General features: G+C 33.6%; 1 protein-coding gene across 3 annotated transcripts in view; it reads right to left on the reverse strand.

The window, feature by feature from the left end:
* LOC149807707 (cytosolic carboxypeptidase 6-like) overlaps positions 1–21,962 on the reverse strand; it is a 147,565-nt gene that overhangs the window by 7,978 nt on the left and 117,625 nt on the right. For 2 of the 3 annotated variants that reach the window (XM_089969569.1, XM_089969562.1), the window contains exons 10-11: positions 20,106–20,218; positions 18,103–18,271 (exon numbers count right to left, since the gene is read on the reverse strand). In XM_089969569.1, the coding sequence (XP_089825695.1) occupies positions 18,103–18,271; positions 20,106–20,218 (282 nt within the window). Of the gene's footprint in view, positions 1–12,701; positions 12,735–18,102; positions 18,272–20,105; positions 20,219–21,962 lie in introns of all 3 variants that reach the window. The other variant, XM_089969574.1, reaches the window with a different exon arrangement.

The following is a 21,962-nucleotide window of genomic DNA, read 5'->3' on the forward strand; positions in this document are numbered from 1 at the left end:
TTCAGTAATGCAGGGTCCTGAGCAGATACCATCTATACGTAAGTCGAGTCTTATGTTACATGTTTAGGATCTCATAAACAGTAACAAAAAAAAGTTACAACAGCAAGCTTTGTAAAATTTACCAAATAATTTATTTCCCTAGAAAAACTTACGGTTTTAGGAATCAAATCTAAAAAATAATCCAAACATAATTCCAGAATTGAAAATTAGAAGTCATATTAATAAATGTTCTAATGAATTCAAGTTAGAGTCCTGACAAAAAATCCAAAATGGAAGGCAATGTCGTATATTTGTAGCCTTTATAAGACTGATGTGTCCACAGTTCTTTGTTATACCACAGTCGTGGTTCCCACACTTTTCTAAATATAAATTTCCAGGTCTTTTCCAGGACGAAATTAATTTTTTCAAGGTTAACATATGACCATTACTGAATGGAATTAAAGAACGTTTTGGATTACAAAACATGCATTTTCCAAATCTGAAGATGTTTCTCCTTCAAGACTCTCCAGAATATATATGTCAGAAAAAATGATCATGTACAAAACCAGAAAATGAGTCACACAAAACAAATTTGACTATATTCCCATACATTGGCATTTAAAGCCATTTCAATGTACAGAATACAAATTCTAACTTTGCTGACCTGGATTATGCTGCTACATGGAAACAACATAATGAGCATACATTCTGTTTCCTTTCAAACCTTTAATTCCAAAGAATTCTAGAGCAATATGTGTGCATGTTATACAAAGTAAACATTTCCTATCACAGTATGAAAAAACTCCAATAAATGCAAAGTTTCAGAATCTTGTTAAGAAAAAGATTTAACCCTGAAATTATGAGTGCCAAAAAAATATCAAACGAGATTTTTCAACCAACCTAAACTCCTTAAGACGATTTGGTTAAAAATCCATCATTTAAAGACATTTACAAAAGGGATGATTTAAATTTTGACAAGAGACTTTCAAAATTATATATTGTATAAACAAGGTCTAAATTTTCTGTAAAATCAACTTGTCTTCTTGTAGTTCAATAAACCAGTCCCCAATCCTGTATTGATAAATGGGCTCTTATAGTTTCTTAATATATAATAAAAGGGACGACAATTTCCAATTTCTCCTGCGTTCCATTTAAGATCTGAATCCAATGCTTCAAGCTACATGTCACTGTGTAATAGTTTCACACCAAAGTTCAGCTCAGAGATTCAAAAATTTTCTAATCCTGGTTTCTGCAGAAAATTCCAACCCCATTTTTCACATTTGGACATTTTGGATGGAGCGTGTGTTCAGAGCAATTGCATATCAAATTTGGAATCTGCCGCCACCGTAAGATATATTACCAGCAGGCCTAGCAAATTTAAGCTAGGTTATATTGACTTATACCTGCATGAAATCGATAGGAAAATTATTTATTTTCTCAAAAATGGCAAGTATTATAATTGTTATGTCTTTAATCTGCTGACAGACTAGACGAAACTCAGCATTAATAGTCACATTACTTCACAAATCTCAAACAGCGACATCAGAAGTCCAAGAATCATGTAATATTAACAATAAGCTCATTTTTAATGTTGTTGAACAAAATTTCAATTATATTAAATGAAAGTCTGATACCTTTTGTAAAAAAATAGAAAGAACATATAATTCTCAACATATTTATTTCGAGAACAACTACAAGAAACTTGGCCAGTCTGATTCATCAAGCAAAGTAGTCTGGTTACCTGCTTCATATACTCCCTACGTATGAGAGTACATGTCAACATGGAAGTCACGTGATACAGCAAAACTCCGAAGTTGGTCTTGGAAGAAATATAGAGAATTTTGTTCTCTTTCGTTTTTTGTATTTTTAATAAAACCAGTATACGGCTTTCATTTAATATTTTTTTCTACAATATTTGATAATGACGGCTGTGACATTCTGTGTGCTTGTGTGATATGCTATTGAAATTGCTAGTACCAGCTCAAATTTCATCAACGCATTAGTTTTATTGTCTTTCAGCAATTATATACATTATGATTTTATTATATTACCCACACAATTTCTGAGAAAATATATAATTTTCATATCGATTTTATGCAGGCATAACTCGATTTAACAACATTTAGGTTTGCTAGCCCATCCGCTAAGAGGCATTATTAGACGTTGAAAAGTACTTGGCAAAAAGTACTTGTATACCTCACAGACCCTGATCTGCTGTTGTAATAATGTGCCAGATGATCAGGGCTATGTTATTTGTTACACCTACTACTCACAACAAACAGCATAGACACAGATCTTTGTGTTGAGTCTTTGCAATTCATCCCCTCCTCCCCCCTGGAAAATCATAAGATCACATGTATGTGTGTGTGTCTATATAAGTCCAGCTGCAAACAACATAAACCCTATGGTCATGTTCAACTTACTATTTATGTAGAGGACTGCAGTGATCCATATGTATTGGCACAATATAAGATGGCAGATCTGGGTCTATGCAGTTTGTGAAGAGGACTGTAATGATCCATATGTATTGGCACAATATAAGATGGCAGATCTGGGTCTATGCAGTTTGTGAAGAGGACTGCAATGATCCATAAGTATCGGCACATTATGAGATGGCAGATCTGAGTCTATGCAGTTTGCAGTTGGTGCTGACTCAATTTATTATTTTTCTGGTGTATTCATTGGGGGTTTATACGAATGATGAATCTTAAAGACCCAATAAACAGTTATCTTTCTGTAGAAACAACAAGACTCTCCTCTTCAATTCACAAATTTAAATATCAATGAATAGATCATTTTTGCAAAACCATGAAAACTGATGTGCATGAAAAGAAATCACAGTACAGTGATTCTGTGGTATGCATCGTTGATCCAGCAAACCATTTATAATGTGCCCTCCTTCCACCTCCTCCATCTGAATTGCAAAGACTCAACACAAAGACTCACTACTAATGGAAAATTGATAAAATCTCTTGCTGTCTGTTTATACATTAGCTTGACAACAACATCCCATACTTGAACTATATTATATCATAATAAGAAGAAAAAAATCATCTGAAATTTAGTCAGCCATCTGGAGCTCAAAAAAGGAATATGAAAAAGAATTGGGAAAATAAGTTCATTCTTATTGCAACATATGCGTGTTCTGCACCTTCAAACAAAAATCTACTTCAATTCTCCATACAGCTATGATCACAGACATAAATTATTTCCAAAATATATTTTATAAAAATCAACATTTATAGACATCTGATATCTTTTCATCAGAGTTGAGCTTGAAACTACTGAAATTTAAATACCCTCAGGATTTCTTGATTGAGAATACTGTCCCCAGTTTTGCTAAGCATCTCAAATTTTCCTTACATCTTTGTTACTGCTTGATTGGTGACAATAAAGTTTTTTTTACAGAAATATTCACATAACATCAAGAATTGAAATCAATCCATAAGACCTTGCATTCATGTTAAAGGAGTATTTTTGCACATATCCTAAACTTCAAGGAATTTCCCCAACTCTGTTCTAGGATAACTTTGATGTATACAATTTGAAAACTTTAGAGTTATTTCCCATTGCTACAAATCTATACCAACGATAACAACCTTAATATATGAATTGTCTGAAGTGCATTAACCAAGATTATGTAAACTCTCATTTCTACAAGAATTCTGAGTAATTCAGTAATGCAGGGTCCTGAGCAGATACCATCTATTCATAAGCCGAGTCTTATGTTACGTGTTTAGGATCTCATAAACAGTAACAAAGAAAAAGTTACAACAGCAAGCTTTGTAAAATTTACCAAATAATTTATTTCCCTAGAAAAACTTACGGTTTTAGTTATCAAATCTAAAAAATAATCCAAACATAATTCCAGAATTGAAAATTAGAAGTCATATTAATAAATGTTCTAATGAAGTCAAGTTCGCGTCCTGACGAAAAATCCAAAATGGAATGCAATGTCGTATATTTGTAGCCTTTATAAGACTTATGTGCCCACAGTTCTTTGTTATACCACAGACATGGTTCCCACACTTTCTAAATATAAATTTCCAGGTCTTTTCCAGGATGAAATTAATTTTTTCAATGTCAACATATGACCATTACTGAATGGAATTAAAGAACATTTTGGATTATAAAATATGCATTTTCCAAATCTGAAGATGTTTCTCTTTCAAGACTCAACAAAACATATATGTCAGAAAAAATGATCATGTACAAAACCAGAAAATGAGTCACATGAAACAAATTTGACTATATTCCCATACATTGGCATTTAAAGCCATTTCAATGTACAGAATACAAATTCTAACTTTACTTTGCTGACCTGCATTATGTTGCTAAGTGGAAACAACATAATGAGCATACATTATTTTGTTTCCTTTCAAACCTTTAATTCCAAAGAATTCTAAAGCAATATGTGTGCATGTTATACAAAGTAAACATTTCCTATCACAGTATGAAAAAACTCCAATAAATGCAAAGTTTTAGAATCTTATCTTGTTAAGAAAAAGATTTAACCCTGAAATTATGAGTGCCAAAAAAATCTCAAACGAGATTTTTCAACCAACCTAAACTCCTTAAGACAATTTGGTTAAAAACTCCATCATTTAAAGACATTTACAAAAGGGATGATTTAAATTTTGACAAAAGACTTTCAAAGTTATATATTGTTGTATAAACAAACACTAAATTTTCTGTAAAATCAACTTGTCTTCTTGTAGTTCAATAAACCAGTCCCCAATCCTGTATTGATAAATGGGCTCTTATAGTTTCTTAATATATAATAAAAGGGACGACAATTTCCAATTTCTCCTGCGTTCCATTTAAGATCTGAATCCAATGCTTCAAGCTACATGTCACTGTAATAGTTTCACACCAAAGTTCAGCTCAGAGATTCAAAAATTTTCTAATCCTGGTTTCTGCAGAAAATTCCAACCCCATTTTTCACATTTGGACATTTTGGATGAAGCGTGTGTTCAGAGCAATTACATATCAAATTTGGAATCTGCCGCCACTGTAAGATATCTTACCAGCAGGCCTAGCAAATTTAAGCTAGGTTATATTGACTTATACCTGCATGAAATCGATAGGAAAATTATTTATTTTCTCAAAAATGGCAAGTATTATAATTGTTATGTCTTTAATCTGCTGACAGACTGGACGAAACTCAGCATTAATAGTCACATTACTTCACAAATCTCAAACAGCGACATCAGAAGTCCAAGAGTCATGTGATATGAACAACAAACTCATTTTTAATGTTGTTGTACAAAATTTCAATTAAATGAAAGTCTGATACCTTTTGTAAAAAAATAGAAAGAACATCTAATTCTCAACATATTTATTTCGAGAACAACTACAAGAAACTTGGCCAGTCTGATTCATCAAGCAAAGTAGTCTGGTTACCTGCTTCGTATACTCCCTACGTGTGACAGTACATGTCAACATGGAAGTCACGTGATACAGCAAAACTCCGAAGTTTGTCTTGGAAGAAATATAGAGAATTTTGTGCTCTTTCATTTTTGTATTTTTAATAAAACCAGTATACGGCTTTCATTTAATATTTTTTTCTACAATATTTGATAATGACGGTTGTGACATTCTGTGTGCTTGTGTGACATGCTATTGAAATCGCTAGTACCAGCTCAAATTTCATCAATGCATTAGTTTTATCGTCTTTCAGCAATTATATACATTATGATTTTATTACCCACACAATTTCTGAGAAAATAAATAATTTTCATATCGATTTTATGCAGGCATAACTCAATTTAACAACATTTAGCTTTGCTAGCCCATCCACTAAAAGACGTTATTAGACGTTGAAAAGTACTTGGCAAAAAGTACGTGCATACCTCACAGACCCTGATCTGCTGTTGTAATAATGTGCCAGATGATCAGGGCTATGTTATTTGTTCCACCTACTACTCACAATAAACAGCATAGACACAGATCTGCCAGTGCATTAAGTGACAGAAGATCGGGATTTGTGTAGTTTGCAGCTGGTCTTATAACTGAGTATAGACAGTACTGGTAGTCTACCTCTGAATAATTTAAGTACAAATTTTATTTAAAACTTGAAAATACCACTTTCAGAGCCATATTCCTTTTGTACCCTGTATCATGGGTACATGTATCCATAAACAATTCACTAAAAATTTTACGTTGAAGTATTAACACTGACAAATGCTTCTGTCTCACCCTATAAAGTCGGTACCAATTTTGACAACCTACAGTAGGAAAGTCTAATTGTCATCGGCTGTTTTACTGAAAAAGGTGGCACACTGTTAGTAAATGGATGTTAAAATGAGGAAATATTAGATGACCGACAAGTATAATTTGAAATGGTGTCAATGCTGGAAGTGTTCCTTTTTTGACATCGAAAACTATCCAATGCATATGATTTTAAAAATGAAATACTGTCTTGTAAAATATATCAATGCAAAAATATATAGCATGAAATGAGAAAAAAAATTACAACAACTATACATTGCATTTGGAAAATATATGAAATTATGTTAGTACACGTATATTGCTGTGCTGACCAAATACCAAATATGCTCATCTCGAAGTCAAGCCCAACTGTAAAGACCCAGGTCTGCCATCTCATGAAGTGCCAACTGATCTGGGTCTTTGCTGTTGGTTAGAGCTAATCTGTAAAACAAACTACATAGTGCCTGATTTGCCAATGCATAATACCCTGGCAGATCGGGGGCCCCCGAGTGGCCGAGTGGTCTAAAGCGCTCTTCATTACGGATCACTGCCATCTCACCTCTGTCTGTGGCGGTTCGAGTCTAGGATTCAGCCAATGTGGGTATGTGAGAAAGCTTGCCAGTAGCTTCTCGTGGGTTGGTGGTTCTTTCCGGTGTTTTCCTGGGTTCTTCCTCCACCATTAGTACTGGCCGCCATGTATAGCCTATCGTGTGCTGAAAAATGGCGTTAAACCCCACAACAACAACAACAACCCTGGCAGATCAGGGTTTACAATCATTGTAGTTTGAGTCGACTTGTCAGCGAGTGCACATGGTACATCTAAGCATGAAAAACTTAAGAAATATTAAAAAATATATGTAACTATTATAATGGCCTGAAAATCTAATCAGGTAAACTAAAAGAGAAAAAAAAATGCCAACCAAATTTCATTTTGTCTACCTAAAGTGGTTTCTGCCTTATTCTGCAAAGAAAGTTTTCATAATTTTTTTAAAAAAGTCTATCAGGTAGGTTCCAGAAATTCAAATTAAATCAATTATTTTAATGGCCAGAAAATCTAATCATGGTTATTTACATACGAATAAAATTATGCCTACTAAATTTATTTTTCTACCTTGAGTTAGTTTTGTTCCATCATGGTAGCAAGGTTTTTAGTAAAAACAAAAGTCCCGATCCAGTAAGTTAAAAATAACATAATAAATTAACAACATATTGCATTGTTTTGAAAATTCAATCAGGTCATCTACATTTTAATAAAACTAGAAAGGATCTGTTTTTGCATGTAAAAATGTCTTCCCCCAACTACACCCACCCAACCTTTGATAATTAACATCATTCTCTTATGCTGGTAGTTAGCATAAGGAAAGGAAAAATCGAACAACATGAATAAAAAGGAAATTGGTTTGGAGTGTAATATAGAAAACCTCCGATTTTTAAGGTCTGTATTTTAGTTTTCCTGTCAAAATAGTTTGGTTAATTTAAGCAACTTAAAGATATTTCATATTAACCTTTTTCCGAAAGGGGGGCCAGATGTCCAAACTCCTGAACCAAAAAACAAAAACAGATATATCTGTTTGTTAAACATTCCAGAACTATGGATGGACAGACATGACCAAGTCATATGCCAATATGAATTACTTTAATGGCCTGAAAGTCTAATCATGGTTAAATACTTCTGTGTTAAATGGATTCAGGACAGGAATACCAATATGACTTCATCACAAGGGAGCATAAAAGAAAAATGAAAAATATACAGTATGAATTGTGCAAGCCTGAATGTGGGAAACTGAAATGAGAGCAAATGTACAGTACAGTAAAACCTTCCTAATCCTTGACTACATACACTGGTCAAAGTAAGGCCATTATAATAATATTAATAAAACCTGCTTAGACTGGCCACCTCAATAAAATGGACAAATTTTGTGGTTCCAACTGCGTCTCATTTATCAAATTTTAATGTTCTTACTCTCTCCTGATTCTGGTTGTTTGTGGAACCAGACATGAAAGGTTTTTGTCTGACAATAATGTATATTCACATACAAGTTGGATTCAACTTTTGTTGTTGTTGTTGTTGTTATAGGGTTTAATGCCATTTTTCAGCACACGATAGGCTATATATGGGGGCCATTATTAACGGTGGGGGCAGAACCCTGGAAACCCCCAGAAAGAATCACTGTCCCACAAGAAGCTACCAGCAAGCTTTCTCACATAACCACATTGGCTGAGGATCCAACTGCATAGATTCAGCTCTGCCATCCCATAACGCACCTGTAGATCTGTGTCAATGTAGTTTTGTTAAGACCAGCAAGTAGAGCAAACTACATACACCCAAATCTGCAGGTGCATTATAGCAATGACATATCTGCTTCTATTCAGTTTGTAGTTGGGATGTGACTTGTGTGCAAGTATTTATTGCATAACATGCAAGAAAAGATACACAAGACATGCTACTATTATATAATGATACTGCCAAACATGCTGTATGAATTTTAAATGCACCCTGTGTGCACAAAGATTAAATTATTAAAATATATATATTTGTGATAGTAATGATGTGATAAAAATGTAACCTCATACAACTCAAGGTAGAGAACTAGATCTCTTTCCACATGCTGTTTGAAAGTTATCTCCCTTTCTATATGTCAAATACTGATATTTTCATGCAAATTCTTGGTAACAAAATGAAATACATGCTTTAACAGGATGATGATAACCATGCATTGAGAATACTGAAATCTCATGCAGTCAGTTAAAAATGCAGCAAGAGAACACTGTGAGACCATTTTTACCGACAAAAATGTTCCAATAGAGAAGTGTGTTGGTTTTTTTAGTTACGATTTATGCCTTATTGTATAGAAATGAAAACTAACAAGACCCAGTTACTTAGATAATCAGTACATTTTAATCTTTTTTCTAAGATATAATAAACCAGTGCAAGATTACTACACAGGAAACTTATTAAAAAGTGTGTTAATAATCTGGTAGTAAGGGAAAATATGTAAGCACATGACATGTTGTGTAATTGAGATTTATGAAGTTGTACTATAAATAAATCAGAGTTAAATATCTGAGTAATAAGGAAAAGATAACTATGTCATAAGGAAAAGATAACTTATGTCACTAAAAGAGAGAGAAATACCACTACCATCTAAGCTAATTTATTGTGCAGGGCAGTTATTAATTTCCCATTACAACTTCTTATCATCTGTGTATAATATATGTGTAACAAAGTGTAAAGGAATATATTAAATTTTAAAAAAACTGAATTGATGGAGTCTTTGAAAATATTTTGTCTTAAAAATGATGGACATTTCCCAATGGAAATTATTCTTCAGTGAACATGCCATTTTGCATTCGTAGATAATATTTGGTTTTCTTCAGAAATAAGAATTTCAAGGTCATTTAGTATCAAATGTTCATGATTGCACTAGTACTGGTAGCATAAATGAAGCCTGTGCCAAAAAGAAAGAGAAGAACATGTGTAACTGCACACACAAATGGGGATAGTTAGGATAAACATGTTTCCTACTGCATGAATCACAGAAGATTCTCCACTCTGCATTGTAAATCTTGGAGGTATGTGTAATTGCTTCAGATGGGATGATGTAGGTGGTAACCTTTAACTTGAAAACTAGTAGAGGAGATAACCCCTCTCTGTGTAAATATCCTGGACTCATCTAAAAACAGGTTAAGTAGGTTGCTGAACCATGACAATTGGGGCAAATGGGGGGCCAATAGGGGATGAACCAAGTAGTGGAAATCCTGACCTGGTGGATCAAATGTGGGATCATTACAAAAGGTGAGAAGATGCAGGCAGACAGACAAACCCACTTTTGACTGAAAATGTCCGTTACCCAGACCATCTGATAAGGTACTCAAAAGATAAAGTGTAGAAATCATTTCATGAGGACTGCACAGAGCAGGTCCACAGCCCACCATATCTACCCTACTGTAATGACATTGGGGGGAGGAGGAGGAGGAGAAGGAACACTCACTTCCTGGAAAGAGGACCCCATACCAATAGGACCAGAAAGAGGAAGGATGCCAATCTGATCCCCAACCCTAGTCAGGCAAATACAACCCAACTCCCAAAAATACATTTGAATATTAGTAAATTTTTATGAGCAATATAGGAAATGTGTCATTCCATATGCTGGCTGGGACTAAGAGTCTGACTGGAATCATGTTTTTTAATTCTGCTCCCACTTCTAATGTTAACTGAAGGATAGATTTATTAGGTTGTATGGGGAACTACAAATCCCAGAAAAGAAAAGTAATCCAACAGCAAAATGAACTGTATTACCACTATTAAACAATGATTAAGCAAAAAAAAATCCCACATTTGTTTTACTGTTTTCATACCATGATCTAGTAATATCCACATACAAGCACAATGCATTAATTGTTTTGCAAAGCTGATGTCACTGTGACAAAATCAATACACAGTTTTAAGGTACAGTTCTTACTCTCATCACAAACAATAAATGGAGTTATATGTCAACAGTCAGCCAATGAAATGTATCCAAAGTAAATCATACAACAAAGGCCATTATCCGCTGGTACACAATTCAGTGAGATCTGGTTCTCTGCTGTTACTAGCTTGACATCCATTATGCATGATAGAATATACATCTCGTCCTCACTAAACAGACAATGATATACAATTATTGGTTTTTCTTGAGTCATTGTTTTATTGAGCTATAATATATGATATTGGCCAATGTGGAGACCAATACTGTATTACCTCACTGTAAGGCCATTGATTATAGTACAGATCCAGTCTGTTACATGAAAAGTAAGGTTTTGGATCCCATATGTGTCATGTAGCTCATTAAATGGTCATCTCACGAAAATATGTTTTACTATATGGCTCCAAAATGGTAGTATTATGATGAAGTATAATATCTGTATTTCATAGCTCATTAAAACAATATGTGAGTTTAAAAAAAACGCCCATAATTGCATAACTGTTTGTATGCCATGATCTAAAAATATCTCCACGCAAGCAGAATACAGTTTTGCTGAGCTGAAATCACTGTCAGGAAACCAGCAAGTTGTGTTGCTAATAAACATTTCTGACAAGTTCAGTCAATCAGAATTCTGAATGAAAAAATATGAATGGTTTATACTATTTGTATGTGAAGTGTGGAATTGGGTGTCTAGACAGTACCAATTTGAAATAAGAACCCCAATGACTATTATCTTTCCTAGATACAATATCAGTTGTTTTACAAGTCTCTGCTTTAACTGATACTGACATTCATAAAACAAAATTTTATCCCTAGGTAACAGCAGGAGCGATTGCATATTTTGTATCAATACCTGAAGACAGAAAGCAAAACTTCTACACAAGTTTAATGGTTTATGTCAGGTTATAACTGTTAATTCATGATTAATAAAAGCAAAATTAGTATAATGATGATTTACCAGAATAAAGAAAATCACAAAAAAAAAAATAGTTGCTGTTCACAAAATTAACAGCATTTTGTTCTTCAGTGTCTATGTTCGGGTGAAAAAAATGTGATACTTGGTAATAGGATCAAGGAAAGCATCTCCAATATATATTTTGGCAATATATTTGGTATTGCATTTGACAATATTTTCTCTCATATTTATATAATTTGATTTTAAATAATCACTAATAAATCTTTGTGAATCTGATAGCCTTGCTTGCAAAAAAAATAAATAAAACCAAAACAAGTTGAAATAATTACATATATACTTAAGTGCACTGGAGCTGTATATTGCCATATTCTAATAACAACTGGATATTGCCATATACTATCAATAACTGTATATTACCATATACTAATAATAACTATATTGCCATATACTAATAATAAATGTATATTGCCACATATTAATAAAAACTATATTGCCAAATACTAATAAAAACTGTACATTGCCATATACTAATAAGAACTGTATATTCCCATATGCTAATAACTGTATTTTGCCATATGCTAATAATGACTATATTGCATATGCTAATAATTGTATATAGCCATACACTAATAACTGTAAATTGTCATATGCTAAGAACTGTATATTGCCATATGCTAATACCTCTATATTGCCATATACTAATAACTATATTGCCATATACTAAAAACTGTATATTGCCATCTACTAATAATTGCATACTGCCATATACTAATAACTGTATATTGCCATATACTAATAATTGTATATTGTCATATACTAATAACTGTATATTGCCATATGCTAATACTGGTATATGTAATTATTGCCATATACTAATAACTATATTGCCATATATCTAAAAACTGTATATTGCGATATACAAATAATTGTATATTGCCATATACTAATAAATGTATATTGCCATATACTAATAAATGTATATTGCCATATGCTAACAACAGCTGTTGATTTAGTATAAGGAAATGCAATAAAATGGGATTAACTTTAAGTGAAAACAGGAAGGGGGAAGGGAAGCTCTGATTCTAGGTGAAAAAACTGAAACGTGATTTACAATCGAAACAATACTTTACCTTGGCTTCATAATCTAAATGATTTTTTTAGACCTGTGAAAAATAATTTCAGTTAAATGTGCATTAATGAAAATGATAACAATGACCTATCATCGTTCTTATCTTCATACAAATATCTATATTAATGTGAGGTCAGTGCATTACTGGTGATGCAATTGGCTCATGTCCAACCGATCATCATCAGGTAATGAAAGTGCAATATGTGCCATTAAAGGTGGGAGTGATATATATTTAGACATAATGAAGTAATAGATGTGATAAGTCAGTAAGTGAATAATGAGGAAAGAAAAAAATCGAAGTAATCTAGTGACTGGCATCTCAACTTTTGTCAAATGTTCAAGTCTCGCTGGCTTTTGTGCAATTGCATGAGGTAGACTTTAATAACTCCAGTGTGTCCAGCTGTAAATAGGCACTAGCATCAACTGAGAGCCACAGAGTCCAACCATTGCTGAAATCAGATATTATCTTGGTGGGTAACCAAGAAACAAAACAAATCTGGGAGTCCAGCTGGAATTTGCTAGCTAGGAAAAGTTCACTTTAATACAAAAAAAAGATGCAAGTTTTAAGGGTTTGATTTCTCATTGCTATTAACAATTATGGTTAAGCTTTGAAATAATGTAAAACAAGATATGATAATAGTAAATAATGAAACAGACAGTTATGGCTACCTAACTTCAACTTGTGGCATCCCAGACCAAGAATCTTTCTATACAACATTTAACAGATGCTGGTTAACCTGCTTTGAACTGGCAACCTGAGTTAACCTGTTTTGGACTGGCAACCTGACTTAACCTGCTTTAGATTGGAGGCTTCAGTTAACCTGCTTTGGACTGGCAGCCAGAGTTAACCTGCTTTGGACTGGAGGCTCTGGATTGGCAGCCTATCTATGGTGATTACAGCACTATCAGTCACTTAAATCTATTGAAATAAAACAATTCCCAGCCAAGTGAGCCAACATCAGGCTCAAAGATCATAGCCTTAATTTTCAACTTGCTAATATCCAAACAGTGCCACACATGTAATTTCTAATTTTCCATCCTGAAACTTCTCTCACATGAAGGAATTTCAAATGAGTTATAAAACACGCAAGCAAACATGCTTTCATTAGGTATTCTTTAGAAAAAAAGGTGACTTTTAATCAACCAGAATGAGATAAGATGCAATGCATATTTAAAATGTCTAGTAAAAATGAAAAAAGGACAGGCTAAAGTTGGATGGAGGAATCATGATGGTAATATATATGAATGAAATTCTTTGCCTGTCACTTAACGAAAGAGGAAAATAGACAACATAATAACAATATACCCAGAAAAACCATTAAAAGTAACCTTCAAATCCCAACAGCTATTAATAAATGTGTATACTATTTTAAAAAATCAGTATAATTCAATACTAGAGTAACTGTGATGGCGTAACTTGGCAAATCTCTGCATTTTCCATGCGAATTTCTTAAAACCTACAAATGCTATTCATCACAAACTTTGATTTGAATTTCTAGGATGCAAAGAGGAAGTTGGTTGGAATTTAACAGCTAAGCCCTGCATTTTGTATCACCGTTCGATATTCGTAGCAAAACCATCGTACAATACGAACTTTTAGGACACAACATGGAAGTTGGTTGGGCTTTAATAGCATTTTCAGCACTTTACTGGCTATACCATGCTGAGGAAATGGAAGCCACATGTCTTGCTCCGAGGACACATCAATACAGCCAGCTCTTGCTAGCCTTGACAGACACAGTACATGAGATGAATCCATTTTTTTCTCCCCTTTTTAAATTCAAAGTCTGACCACAACACTTGCCAGCATTATTCTAATTTCATAAAATATTTTATTATGTATTATTTTCGTTATCATTCCTGATCATTCAGAACCTGTTTGTAAAATAATAAACTTAAAAACTACCTTTTGTTGTTGTTGTTCTTATGAGTTGACTACCTTTGCACACCTCTTCTATATTTAACTACCCTAATCCCAATATTGAGATCGAGATTCATGCTAAAGAATGTCACAAAATGCAATCAGAAAAAAAGATCAAAATAATACAAATGACAGTTGACATTTCAATGTCAGTTAAATTTAAAGAAAAGGGGCACAAAATGGCATTTTTGTGATACTATTAAGTTCGAATTTTAGGCCCATATGGCGATGGATATGAGTGGTAAGCTAAGAACACAGTTTGCCTAAGAACACAGTTTTCTTTTGTTTTAAAGAGAGGTGCATATGAGAACATGTATGAAATCTGCACATGGTTTCAAAAAAAGTGTCTTCTGTCAAAAAATAAAACAGGTTCTTGATTGTGCTGGTACTTTTTTGAGGTCTTTGAAAATGCATTAATATGGCAAAATTTGAGATTTTTGACAAATGGCATTTTGTGGCAAATGAACTGGCTCATGTTTTGTTTCAGTGGTCAGCTGACATCATAAGGTCACCATATGATATCATTGTAATGTGAAGGGCCTTGTGAGAACATGTACAAGATGGATAATTATTTGTATCATGTCATGTATACAAAGTATAAAAGTTTTTAAAAAACTGGAATTTCCTTAGTCTTGTGATACCATAGTATTTTTAAATCATTAATTATGTCACTGCTCATCCACACATTATATTATCATCTTCTCTTTTTCTTCCATGAAACTAGTTTAATAGACACTTTGCAGCTCAAACTTCAAGAACTTAGTGGATTCTGTTAAGTTTCAATTATAAAATTTTACTGTTGTTAAACTTTACCGTATAAAAAAGCACAACAAGAGTACCACAAAATGGCACACAATACACCTGTCTTGTGACCTTTTTTCCTTACAAATGACCATGATCTTTGAGCATGGGACTTGATTACTTATTCACTGTCATGACCTTGGCCTTGAAGCTGGAAGTATGACCGAACACAAGAGGGACTGTATAGTCAAGATATATATACGGCTAACTATTCATTAAAATAGCTTCATTGGTTCAAAAGTTTTACCCATAAATACCTAGACAGAGATCACAGAGTTCTATTTTCCCTTGCTGTGACCTTAAACTTGAGATAGGGAGCTTGGCTATGGTAGGTCATTTAAGACAGGGATACAAGAAACAAATCTGAAGATTGTATTATCTACCAGTTAGAATTTTTTTATAATGTACACACAAAAGTGTTGGTCAACAAATCGTTTCAAGATGTTCTGTAATAATGACATACTGTGTATCTGTTTTAGTAATGGGAAATAACTTTTGTAAATAAAAATGGTGTTATTATAAGATAAATAATTCAAAATAATATCATGATAACACTAAACATTGTTGCATGACTTGTCATGTTGTAAATTTTTAATACTGGAGGTCTGGTACAGATAAGCTATTCCACAGTAACTACATAATTATTAGGAAAGATGTAAAAAATTTATGTCCGCTTATGGTTCGCTTTGTGGAGCATCAGTCTACACAGAAATAAACTTTATTCCATTTGGGATGAAATTTAGTTCAAGGTGATGGTCGTTTGTCATGGATGGCTGCCTAACTAGGACTAACTCTGCCTGATGACATGCTTGGTGATTTCAAAGTAAGCAATTTTATGGAAAAACAGTTTCTTCATGGTTCACTTTTCTACTGACTTCTAACATCTTTGAGAAATAAACCTTTACTATTGTCATTTCCGCTATTTCATTTTAGTACAGATCAAAATGGGATTGAAAATGTGAAGTTTTACTGATTTTTATGCATGGCATGTATTGTTACATTTCATCTTCCACAAGCAATCTGTCAAACCTTTCAGCCACAATTTCACAATCTGTGCATATGGAAAAAAAAATCATTCAGCTAAAACAGCCTTTGCAATAATTTTTTACATTTAAATTTGACAATAATCATAGCAGTGCATTAACAAATCAAAAACAAAAATAGAACACTTAATGATGTGAAATAACAATTTTTTTTTTATTAGCCAAAAACTGAAATTAAAAAATTAATAATTATAAAATGTTAAGTAAACGGAATCCTTGACTAAGCCCATGTTTGGAGAAGGGAACGAGCATAGTGAGTGGTTTTATAGTGAGGTACCCTTGTTTTTAACTTTTGCACTGTATGACAGTAAGCCGAATGTGACATGAGAAGAATAATGAGATGTACTTTTTAGATTGAGTGGCATTTACTACAAGGCAAGTAGAAATAGGCAAATTAGAGCATATACTTAAAAAGGGATTATCTATTGATTCCCCTGAATGTCAATGCATGCTTAAATGAAACATTTTGACCAAAATCTTTACAAAACTGTCGACAATAACCATTAACACAAAACCACTGCCATCAGAATATAGCAGCCACTGAATGTCTCATATTTTTTTCTACGAACATGGACTCGACAAGGTTACCTCCAATTGTAGCATTTAACCAAACCATATAAATTATTATCTATATCAGAGATTATCAATTTCAGTCCTGATACATTATCTACATATTGTGAAGTGGAATAACATGAAAAGACTGCAACTTAGATTTTGGATTTCTAAATGTACTAAAGGAATGGTGTGTCATTTTTATCAAAAAAAAGCTCACTAGAAAATATTAGTTTCATCTCTTGAATTATACAGCTGTATTAAATTGAGATACAATACGAAATGCATGCAGGAATTAATTGTTAACATTACAACTTCAAAAAATGTTGTGCATCAGTGATCCTACTAGTTTCACCTAAGTATGCACAATTATAACATACCTTAATACGGGCAAAATATCCCTCAAAAAAAAAGAGAAAAAAATTATATGCACTTTAGAAACTATCTGTAAATTGTACGTTTTACTGGGCTTCCACAATTTAACTAAATGTACTTCTTTTTCAAAGATGACGCCTGCAAAGTAACCCAGCCGGAAATTAACAAATTACCTTCATTTTCATTACAAGTTTCACTCCAGGCATAAACTTGCTTAAAGGCAATATTTTCAACAATATGTTTAATGCAATTATGCTGAAAATGTCCTAAAAATGTAGCCATGCCTCTTTTTTCTAACCAACTTAAGAGCAGACAGAACTCAAAACAAACAATTTAAGAGATGAATTTATCAATTAAAAGAATAGGAATCATATAAACAACAGGAAAAGGAAAGCTTCATGTGAAACTTTTCACTTCTTAAGGATATCAAATTTTTAGTTGGGGACTAATACATGTAAATCATTCTCACAGACAATAACAAGGAAGAAGGCATACATCTATATCATTTCTTGCTGCAATAACCATAGCAACATGTGGTACAAATAGAAGTATCTTCATTTATTGTGATAAAGAATTCAGCACTTGATCTTGTTTCCTAATTCAAGTGTCAAAACATCTGTAACAAAATCCACATTACTTAAAAATGATTGCGACTGGGTACCATTATTTAAATAATTTATGTTCATGCCATATTCCTCCCACATACTTACTTTTCATCATCGTATTTGGATTCGGAGTTGGACCGTTCATGGGGACGCTCTCGGATTCGGTATGCTCCTGGTTTGGGTACAATACTGCTGCTTGGCTTTGCACTTATGACACCCACCATTTTGTAGTAATCCAGGAAGGTCCTTGCTAAGTTACGTCCAAGCTTCATGTCTGTCATGGCATCAAGGAAATCTGTCTTTTCTTTTTTGAGTGAGAACCTTTATTTTTCCTGCATGCATATATCTTACCCTAAGATGACTAAATGTTGCTCTTCAAGTATAATTTGTAACTGATTAAACTGCATATTATTTTTTTACCATCAAATAAATTTGAAACATTAGATTGGAATGATAACTTTTAATGGAGAATGACTTTTATATATAGTGCAAGCCTTCCTTCTAATGGTGGCTTTTCCAACCCGTGGCCATGTCCTTCACATTGTGTGGCCTGCGGCCATGTAAGCTGACCTTTTAAAAATATGCATTTTAGTTATTATGCATAAATAATTATAAGAAACTGTTCTTGTTCATGTGGCCTGTAACCTAAGCATTTTATCTGTTTTGGCCCCCAACCAAAAAAAGCTTAATGCCCCTGTTCTAATGAATCAGTACTCCTTGTCTACAGTCACATTCCAATCGTGTGCTGAAAAATGGCGTTAAACCCCACAACAACAACAACAACAACACATTCCAATCATCTCCTGTGGTTTCTAATCTGCATCTCTAACAACGTGTGTTTTTTGAACTTTCAATGTAGCTTTAACAATTTTTCAGTCATATTGCTATGATGTCTGCAGTGTGACAGTTTATAATGACGTCTAGCACTGGAGCATCATGCCACAGACATGTAGCATGATGTCCAACCCAGTCGCAATATCCTGATACCAGGCTGACTAGTCCTAACACTAACCTCTTAACGCTGAGCACCAAGTGAAACAGCTGCTAGTATCAGTTTTGTAAGTCTTTGGTATGACTCAGTCAGGGTTTGATACTGTGACCTCCTGCATCCAAGGTGGATGCTCGAACTACTAGGCCGCCAGAGCAGTCCATCTCTAACATAGTAAAAGGTATGCAAAATTACCAAAAGCATACCCACACCCACAGACAGCGGGGTAGAATTAAAAAGTCCTGCTCTTTATCTCTTAAAAAAAAAGAAGTCCAGAAATCAATCATATATGCTTCTTAACCAATGATTTTTTTCAGATAACTGTGTATTACATACTCATGTATAAATTGGATCGAAATGCAAACAACAAAGACTGAGATATGCCATCACATAATGCACTGCTAGATCAGGGTCTGTGTTGTTTGCTTTATTCATTAGTCCTAACAAACTGCATAGACCCAAATTTGCTGGCACAGTATGCAAGAACCACATATGTAACAAACTGCAGTATTATCAAAATGGTCAAATTTGATCAAATAATTATGTTTTAGAAAGGAAATAAAGATGTAATATAAGCTTCATTGTGTTTTCTTTCAACTGATATTGTCAAAAATATGATAAATCAATTCAAGTACAATAGTTTCATTTTGTTTATGGGGTTCATGGAGGTAAATTGCTACATCTGAAATTGTTTATAACAAAGTGCAATAATGAGGGAGTACCTATTATCTGAATTTTACCAATGTCATATCAACATACAATGAAAAACATACTAATGAAAATCAAGCCATATGGCTGAACTTTTAAAAAAACTCACGATAAAACAAAGGCATATTAGCCATAGCAATGAATAGAATCTTATATACCATCTAAACTCACTTATAAGTCAATTCAAACAACGACACAAAGATCCTGATCTGCCGTAGCAGAATGTGCCAGCAGATCAGGGTCTATGTTGTTCACTCTACTGATTACTCCTAAAAAAAAAACTGCACAAATCCAGATCTGCCAGTGCATTATGTGACAGCCGATCTGAGTGTGTGCAATTTGCAGTTGTTCTCAACATATAAGTGAGTATATATATTTGATAGTTAAAATCAATTATGTTCCACAAGGATACACCCTTCCTCAGTGTAAGGCATGGCCTGGCCAGTGGAACTGGTCTGATAGCTGAAGAAGGAGACCTCCAATGTGTAGCTGTGAGCTGTGTCATCCAATACACAACCAAGAGTCCTGCAATAATACATAAACAGTGATCATGATTTCACAAACTCAAAATCAAAAGAGAACAAGCGAGCAGATTATACAGTACCTAATAAAAATTAATTGCTTTTCATTTGAAGAAAAAAGTTAACTGAAAGTACATACATGTGTTTTTATTTGCCAATAATTTCCATCCATCTTGCCTTTTTCAAAGAGAAACTGTAATGTATAAGAAATTTTAACACATTAACCCCCGGAGGTTTTTGTCGTTTTTGCCTGAAATTCAAGAAGGAAACACGTTTTGAAAGCTATTTCTGAATAAATCCTAATAAATCAACTTCCAGGTGATTTTTCAATAACATAATGCCTAGTTGTTTTAGAAACATCGTTTTTCATTAACTATTTGGCTCGCACATGAGCAGAATGGTAAAAGTTGGATTCTTTTTGTTTTTTGCTTAACGAACCCATTATTTTTGTATTGAGACCACTCTTTATTCCAAATGCCCATCTTATCCTACTTTTTGCAAAGGTTCATCTGTCTGTTTGCAGTTCATACCAGTCTGCCTTAAATCCGGACACAAAATCTGATTAAATTTAACTTGAGCTTGCTTCATTTGATGTCCCTGGACTTTTCTGTGAAAAGTAGGAGACATCATATTAATTGTTTCCATCTGTTCCATCCATATATCTGCAACATGTCTTTTTCTGCTTTATTGCTTTAATATCATTTCAGGTTAAAAATGGACATGTGGTATACTTAAGTCATCATTAGAAAATGTGTTACATTTATTATGCTGTCTTCAAATTCAAGGTTACTGCTTAATATCATTTCAGGTTAAAAATGGGGTATACTTAAGTCATCATTAGAAAATGTGTTACATTTACTATGCTGTCTTCAAGGTCAAGGTTACTGCTCAGTGTTTTGAACTTTGGCTTCTTCTTCCATTCATCCATCAGTCACACATTCATTTTCAGTCAACAACAGATCTTTAAAAGGTATGTTGCATACCACATTTAAGTTGCTGTTTTTGAGGTCAAGGTCACAGGTCCATGTTTTAAGTTTTTCATTACACTTTCATTTCTGTTCCATAACTTTCATGCCATTTGAGACTATGAGATGAAATATTATACATCTTCATTAGAAGGTGTATCACTTGCTATATTGGGAGAGGTTCCTATATTCAAAGTCAGGGTCATGGGTTGATATTTTAAGTTTTATATCACTTTCCATTCCTCTCTGTAACTTCTGAGCCATTTTTGATTTTGGAATGAAACTTGTCCTATTTACACCTCATCATGCAAACCACAGTGGGAGTCATAACACATTAACCCCTGGAGGTTTTTGTAATTTTTGGTAGAATTTCGAGTAGGAAACACATTTTGAAAGCTATTTTTGAATACATCCTAATACATCAACTTCCAGGTGATTTTCCAATAACCTAATGCCTAGTTGTGTTAGAAAAATAATTTTTCATTGGCTATTTAGCTCGCACTTGAGCAGAAGGGTAAAAGTTGGAGTTCTTTTTTTTTTCTTCTTAACAGACCTATTATTTTTGTATCGAGACCACTCTTTATTCCAAATGCCCATCTTATCCTACTTTTTGCAAAAGTTCATCTGTCTGTTTGCAATTCATACCAGTCTGCCTTTGATCTGCGACCAAAAAGTCTAAAATCCAGACACAAAATCAGATTCCGACCATGGGCGAATTTTGGGTGGAAAAAAATTGCGTCCAAAAAATAAGGTTTTTCCCATCTGTATTTTGTAGTGCAACTA

The sequence above is a fragment of the Sinohyriopsis cumingii genome, chromosome 1, assembly GCF_028554795.1.
Source record: "Sinohyriopsis cumingii isolate HCF-2022 chromosome 1, ASM2855479v2, whole genome shotgun sequence".
Taxonomy (NCBI): Eukaryota; Metazoa; Mollusca; class Bivalvia; order Unionida; family Unionidae; genus Sinohyriopsis; species Sinohyriopsis cumingii.